Source organism: Rhincodon typus, chromosome 4 (assembly GCF_021869965.1).
Source record: "Rhincodon typus isolate 14 chromosome 4, sRhiTyp1.1, whole genome shotgun sequence".
In the NCBI taxonomy this organism is placed as follows: domain Eukaryota; kingdom Metazoa; phylum Chordata; class Chondrichthyes; order Orectolobiformes; family Rhincodontidae; genus Rhincodon; species Rhincodon typus.
Genome location: NC_063335.1, coordinates 26,862,514 through 26,870,486, shown reverse-complemented (window position 1 = coordinate 26,870,486; position 7,973 = coordinate 26,862,514). Strand labels below are relative to the sequence as shown.

General features: G+C 42.8%; 1 protein-coding gene across 1 annotated transcript in view; it reads right to left on the bottom strand.

The window, feature by feature from the left end:
- ncoa2 (nuclear receptor coactivator 2) overlaps nucleotides 1–7,973 on the bottom strand; it is a 243,177-nt gene that overhangs the window by 214,189 nt on the left and 21,015 nt on the right. The window contains exon 8 of the mRNA XM_048595681.1: nucleotides 5,691–6,966. Within this exon, the coding sequence (XP_048451638.1) occupies nucleotides 5,691–6,966 (1,276 nt within the window). The remainder of the gene's footprint in view (nucleotides 1–5,690; nucleotides 6,967–7,973) is intronic.

Below are 7,973 nucleotides of genomic sequence, written 5' to 3'. Positions count from 1 at the left end.
TTACCCGGACTATTATGTAGCATAAATGTGATGTGAAAAAAACAAACTAGATCCAAATCTTTTTTGTAACTAATGTACACATTGTGCAATGTGACATTATAAATAGCTTTATGATAACAAAAACCACAGAGTACAAACATCAAAACACCTGGTTTCAGAGAAAATATGTGAAATCAGTGCTTTTTCTCTGCAAAGCAAAGTTGGGTTTGAAAAGCAGGAAGAGGTGCTTTTTTCCGGGTCAGCCAGGAGATTTCACATTGCATTTTGCAGAATTACTGTAGATAAAAGACTGAAAGAATGAAATAGTAGAATTAACATGGAAAGACTCAGTAAGGGGGTGGGGAGTATTAGTGGACTTCAGCATTTTGACTTCTAGCTAATACCACAAGGTGATTGAAAAAAAACTAATAAACTAATGAGGTATAAAAACAGTACAATAATACAACAACAACGACAACTAACATGCTACAGTATCCTTAACATAGAAAAACATCCGAAGTACCTTCACAGAGGTTAACTGGACAAGAACAAGCAACCAGCTAATAGGATAGATAGCCAAAAGACTTAGTGAAGGAGAGGTGTTTTAAGAAGGATACTAAACAGGTCGATGGAGGGGTTTCCCAAGCTTAGGGCCATTTGATTAGACACATTAGCAGCATTGGAAATATAGTCCTGAGTATCAGAATAGGAGGAATTCAGGGTGTGGCAATGTGGGAGTGTGATCTTGGGGTTGGCAATGCTGTATAGTTGTGGCAATAAGGGAGAATACTGGGAGGATAGTCGATGGGTCAGACAGGAGTTGGGCTGCCGAGAAAACACTTGCTATCACAACCTGGAAACAGTCTATAAAGTCTGAAAAGCGAGTAGTAATAGGAGGGACTGGCGCTTAGGGCAGGCGAGAGTGGAGAGGCAACCCAGGAAAGTAAATAACTCAGCTCTCTCAAAGGTTAAAAGATTTTCCTTTTTAAGGGAAAAGGAGTTAGGGATGTCTTGTCTAAGCTTTAAATAACCAAGTTTTTATCTCTCTGTAAAATTCAAGTTTCTCCAATCTGGCCTCAAAAAACTGATATTTAGGGTCAGCATTCTGGGGATCTCTGTACTGATGTCTTCTACATGTCACAGCAACTAGAACTGTTCTATTGGCCTCATTATCCATAAGTTTGCAAATACAAAGCAGAAAGGAAAAACATCAAGTTATCCCTCTCCTAAGCTCTATCCAGTTGGCACTGCATGATATTTTGTAAAGCTACAAAGGGCTTCAGTTGTAATTCAATAATATTCATCTCACTGTGGTCTAATATTCCTGTTTATGCTCAAACGGAGAGTGAGCAGACAATGAGCCTTGTTTTTAAGGGCGATGTGGGCTAGCGGAAAGAATCGAGTGTGGAATTAAATAAGAAGATGATTACAGTGTGGAAACATAGTAATCAGAATACCTTTAAGTGAAGGAGACAGAAACATGTGGAAGCTAATGCCTGCATCAGTACTAAACACAATGAACTCATGGGACATTGTAATGCAGAACAGTTTTGAAATTTGAATATTCAATCAATTGGCATGGTTCTCCCATTAATTTAAGCCATTAATTATTTAACCTGCATAAGGAACTACTGTAAACAGCATGTTTGAGAATTAATGCTTTAAAAATCTATAAAAATTGTCTTGTACACAAGATGTTTTACTGTGCACTTGGGAAGCTGTCAGCATTAGGAGAGCTGATCATTTCAAAACTTACACTTTATACATGTTGAAAGGCAGCTTTTCTACACAAATGAAAATAATGAGTAGTGACGTTTTTCATCCTTTTTCAATAAGTAATGAAGATCGTGCATTTAAAACCATATGGAACTTCAGATACTTCTCCAAATCGCAAATATTGCTGAAATATTAGCAGTATTGGCAAACTATTTCCCAAGATTAGGGATTTTATTTTCACCCAGAACACAGATCAAATTTTCAAGTTGGGAAACCTGCCCAGTTAAAAAAAAATCTAATTATATCCCCCACGACCAAAACCATGTGACCAATCTCTTTTGGGGAGGGAGGAGCTCACTTGCTGGCTGGAGAGCTTGCTACCTTCTTCAGGAAAGTTTGTCGGACACTAGTGGACCTTCTCCAGGATCAAGGTGCTCAGTGGCAGAAATTCACCCTCTAGTACAGCTGGCATGTTAGAAGCAACACTGTGGGATCACAGCTGCAAAGCCTGTATTTTTTATTTTTCCGTATTTGGATTGTGGACTGAAGAGGGGAAAAAAAATTTTTGAACAAAACACAAGGATTGTTAAGGGATTACTGAAGTAACACCACAGAGGCTGGTATCCCATCATCAAGTCACCCTTTATTTACATGTGGAGAGTCCTTGACACTGATCCAGCACTCTCAACGCCAGCTCTCAGAGTTAACACAACCCCTGACACTCCTGTTTATATCTATCAGCCAGGGCTCCCCTATTGGGCAATTACCCTGGCCCAATCAGAGAACCCATATTCTAAGAGGTCCACCTGACTGACCTCGTTACAATCACTGCATCCTTCCTCTTCCAAGTCCAGGACCATGGGCCAGTTCTTTTTCTCGTAGCTCCTCCTGGGACATTTCAGCACCTGATCAGCTTCCTCTAACCCTGTCGTAATGCATGCTCAGAGTGTCTTGGATAAAATTCATTCTCCTCTTCAGGTGGCAACATCCACGATGACCATCTCAGACTCAGAGGTATCTTCTTGACACATGGGGTCTGGAAGGTCAGAAAGGCAATCGAGGAGCTGGGCATGCTTTGCTCACTCACCGTTTGTGAGTTTGCAATTTTTACATGGTCCATGTGCTTGTTCAGGACCATCGTACCTACCCAAACTTTAAAAGTCAGTGGACCTAATGTTGCATTGACCATGTTTCTTACCCATGTAGGGCCATTCCCGTGGTTCCTACACCAAAACTTGGCTTTGAAGCAAATTGTCTCCCTCACTTGGTGGAGTCTTGTCTGCGATATTGACGTGCCTGATGCCGTTTCACACTCACCCCCAGGTCCGGGAAGATCAGATTTAATCTGGTGTAGATTCTTCTCCCCATTGACAACTCTGCTGGAGCTATCCCTGTAGTTGCATGAGGGGTGGTTCTATAATCAAACAGGAACCGAGACAGTTTGGTATCTCATGAAGCAGTAGGCTGTTTCTTCAAGCCTGCCTTCAAAGTTTGGACTGCCCTATCTGCCAAACCATTGGATGATGGATGGCATGGAGCTGTCCTTATATGTCGAATACCATTAGCCAAAGTCCTGGATGCAAATGCTATTGGGTGTTCCTTTCCATTGAACCACCTATGAGATAATACTACCCGGATGCCATGTAGGTAGGCATCACTTGTCAATACTGGATCTTGCTCGGGTTTAAAATGTGCCAATGCCTTAGAGGGATGTTAGCTGTTTCTTCACTTCCCTGAAAGCTATGGTTTGGCTACTCAACCATTTCCAAGTTTGCAGAAGATATCAAGTTGGGTGGGAGGGTGAACTGTGATGAGGATGCAGAGATTCTTTAGCATGACCTGGACAGGTTGAGTAAGTGGGCAAACCAATGGCAGATGCAGTATAATTTGGATAAATGTGAGGTTATTCACTTTGAAAGCAAAAACAAGATTACTATGGTATGAGCCAATCCACATGAATCTTTCTCAACTAATGTTGCCCCATCAGGCTTGGGCCCAAGCCTTTCACTACAATCAGTGATAACCAAATCAGCTGCTTCTCACAAGAGACGATCACCGAAGTTGTACCCTTAATCTGTAGGGGTTCCTTGGTACAGGTTCTCAATCTAACATGGGTCTTATGCAAACTTAAGGGTTGGAGTCCAGAGAGAATCTTGTTAAAGACTGGTTGTGCAATCACTGAAATGGCCATGCCAGTATCAACTTCCACAAGACCCAGGTGACTGTTTAACCAGACATTTGCTCCGTTTGGTTCTGATTTGGATGTTGCTAAGCAGTTTAACTGTTCCAAACCAGATGTAGTTGGACTTTCCAGGGTGTGCACTCTCCTGGATACTGGCCCAAGTTCTCTTACTCATTTTAAGTCTGCTGGGACTCTTTTGCTGTCTCGCGTCCATATACCAGCAGCAACTATAATGGCTTGTTGGCCCAATACCTGAAGAAAATTTTAACTGTTTGGCCAAGGCTTGGCTTTGTTTGGGGTTTTGCTGTGGACTGATCTAGAGTCCCTCTGTTCAGAATATGTCCTGAATGAGGCTATGCAATTGTCTTCACTCAAGTGGTCCTCCCCAAGCTCAGTCGGACTGGTGATGGTGTCCACCTCATTTGGAATACCCTGTAACTCATATGCTCCAACTGCCGCATTTTCCAATGCTAAAGCCAGCTGTACTGCCTGTTTGAAGTCTAGTTGGGCTTCAGCTAGTAGGTGCTTTTTGCATGGTTACATCATTAATCCCACATCCCAAATGATCTCTCAGCATCTCATTAAGTCACATGCCTCTGTCAGTCATCTTAACATTGTCAAAATCCCCGTAGAGATTCCCCGGTTCTCAAATTGCCAAGTAAAATCAAAGCATCTCAGAATTACAGACAGCTTGGGTTTGTAATTTTGCTTAACTAAATCTGTCAACTGTTGAAAGGTTTCAGTATCTAGTACCTCAGGGCAAGTTATGCTCCTAATAACCAAAATCATCTGCGGGTCCACAAGCTGTCAGGAGAATTGCTTGTTGCTTTTTATCTGCCCCAATGTCATTTGCGTGGGAAAAATAACATTCTTTCCACGTACTGGGCCCAGTCTTCAACGGCAGGATCAAGCGAGTCAAACTTCCCAAATAATAGCCCGACGCCAGAAATGCTTACCACAACTCAAAGACAACAAAAGGTAGGTTTCTTCCGGAGCATGCTTTTCTCTCATTGCCACTAAAATAACTCCACAGTGGCCAGTACTCCATCACAAAGTCACACTTGGTTTACATGCAGAGCGTCCTTGACACTGATCCAGCTCCCTCAGAGCCAGCTCTGAGTGAAAAGGATGCCTGACACTCCTCTTTTTAATCTGTCAGCCAGCGCTCCCTGACTGGACCAAATTAACAGCCCTAATCAGGAAACTCCTATTCTATGAGGTCCACCTGGCTGACCTTGTTAGAATCACTATAATTACTGGAGTTTTTTTTTTAAAAAAAGCAAGTAGTTTGACACTCATTTTAAGCACTACTTGCCTAGCTGCTGTTTCAAACAGTGGTAAGGGAAAGTCAGAGCCAAGGGTGTGTACAAATTGACATTCAGCCATAATAAGAAGTTGATTGGTCCAAGGACTAACGGCCACTCATTGGTGAAAAAGGCCTTCTGCTTGCCAACAACCTTATGATTGGTTGTCAGGTAGTGAACAGTTAGTGGGGGGGCCAGTGAACAAGAGAAGCCTTTAGTTCTCCAGCAGCTCAGGAGCCTCGTCACTTCTCTGCAGCAAAACCCACTTTAAACCTGAAGAATAGCCCCACCGCCAACCACATAAGGGGATATAAAATATCACCCCCTCAGTCTGATCTCTCAATTGCAATTAAATGACTTGGTCGGTTTGTACAAAGCACATAAGAAATAGTTCAGAAGATTTCTCACTTTAACATAAGTATTATCCACTAATCCCAAATCCAAAATATTATTAAGAAATTTCTCACTACAATATTTCAATATTGAAACATATAAATGATCACACTCACCTGTTCAGATGGCTCAAAGTTAATCTCCTTCTCAGACTTCATGACTGTTTTAGTGCTCATGCAGGAATCTAACTTGCTATCCAGCCGTTCTATTTTAGGCTTAATATTATGCATACTTGTATCATCTTTATCCAGTAAATAACGAAGTAGTGCATTTTCTTTCTTCTTGGGGCTCATTTGCTCCTGTTTAACAGTTATTTCTGCACCAGGAATTGAACTGCTCATGTCCTGGTTGGGTTCTTTACCCGTGGCCTCTGCTGTCAGCTTTGCTAAGTCTACAGGAGAGGTGCTGTCCTGCAGAAGTCTGTGCAAAATTTTATGTTTTTCTTTCAGCGAGGGCCCGTGTGATGAAGAGGTGTTGGTTGTGGATGACGTCACTGCTGAAGTAGACAGTAGTCCTGACGAATTTCCTGTAGAGTCCTTAACAGAATCCCCAGTGGTACTTGGCAAAGGGGAAGATTCCATTTGATCAGATTTAGTGATCAGCAATTGTAAGAGTTTAGTGTGGCCTTTGCCATCATGCCCCCTGCTTTGCCCATCAGTCCTTTCTCCACCACCAAACGGATTTAAATTACTTTCATTGCTATCTTTCTGCTCCCCAGAAAGTCCACTGTCCGACTGTCCAGTTGCGTTATCTGCTTGGACTTGATCACCCAACAATCCAAAAGAATCTTTGGAATCCATGCTCCCCTTTTTAACCAACGAAGAACTGATACCTCCAGGAGAATTTTGTGAAGTCACCACTTTTAGTTCAGGTGATACCCCATGGCCTTCACTGAGGGCTTGAAGTGCATTAAGGGAGTTGCTGGAGTAGCTATGGCTATTCCCTGTGCTGCTGCAAACTCCCACTGGAGAATGCATGTTTCCTATGGGAGAAAACTGGTTAGCTGAGATGCGAGGGCTTCCAACCATTCCAGGACTTCCACGATGCCTCGGTGAAAGCATGGAAGTCTGCTGCCCTGCAGTTACACCAGGGCTGCTTCTTGACGGGCTGTTCATTTTGAGTGCATAGTTACTACCCTGAGGAGTGGCTGCTTGCATGCCCAACACGTGGTTCATTCCACCTGTAACAAACCTGTTTCCTGGCATCTGTCCCATGCCTGTTTGTTCCTTCAGACCATTCATGGAGAAGCTTGCATTGTTGCTCATCGTCATCTCCTGGCCGGTTGCTGCAGCAGAAACCCCTGCCATGGCTGGACTACCGGAACTCGGATTTGTCGGCTTCACCATTCCTTGTCCAGTTGCTTCCTGATTCATCCCACAAACATTTTGTTCTCTGCAGTTTTCAACAAAATATACAAGTCATACAACCGAAACGAAAATAAGGAATGCATACTACTAAAATGAGAGTTCTTTTACGGAGGGACATTTGTATTTTGAAATTTTTCATTGCGTATGACCAAAGTACTAGGATAGTTCATATTTTCATCATTTAAATCAATGTTTAGAATGCATCACAGGTGCATTCTGCAAAGGAATAAAGACGACAGTCATCACAACATTTTGATCAAAATTTATCTCAAAGGTAACAAAGTTAAAGGTCTGTGCAGAAAACTAAACACATCATAAAGTCAGAATGTAATGCCTTAACGGTCTAGAATTAAGGCAGAATCTTCTGGCCGTAGGCCTAAAGGTAGAGAGCAACTCCCATGTGTGAGACTCCCATCACATTCCCTGCTGCTTACTGAATACATTTCTGGGTGGGAAGGCTCTACCTTGATCTACCAGTCCCACAGTCATTGCCTCAAGTGGTGATTCATGACCACTTAAGGGACTATTCCTGCATGCACAGTTATCGCAGCTCCAGATGAGATGAAAAGGAGTGGATCCAAGAGACCGGAAAAACACAGCCTCACTACAGCCCTTCCATCATTCACAATCAAGTAATGCCTCCCCTCCCCAACACCACAACAACACATTTACCTTGGTCCCTGGGACAGTGGGTATCCTCCTGGCCACAGGATCTGACCGTGTTTATGTATATACATGTGTGTACATATTTGTGTGCGCGCGTGACATCCACTCTTTCTGGGTGGGATTTCCACTTCTGAAGACCTTATTTCAGAGAAATGTATACTCTTGCTTTCCAAACTGCCCAACTGGAGGAAAATTTGGCAGGCCTTCCTGTAAAAGTCAGGGTCCAGTAGAAGTCCTGGAAAGCCCTCACTTTTCAGCTAATCAGTTTTTTCCTCACAGGAAACATCTATTTTCCAGCAGGGATTTGCAGCAGCAAAAGGAACAGCCATAGCTACTCCAGCAACTCCCTTAGTGACATTGGGAAAA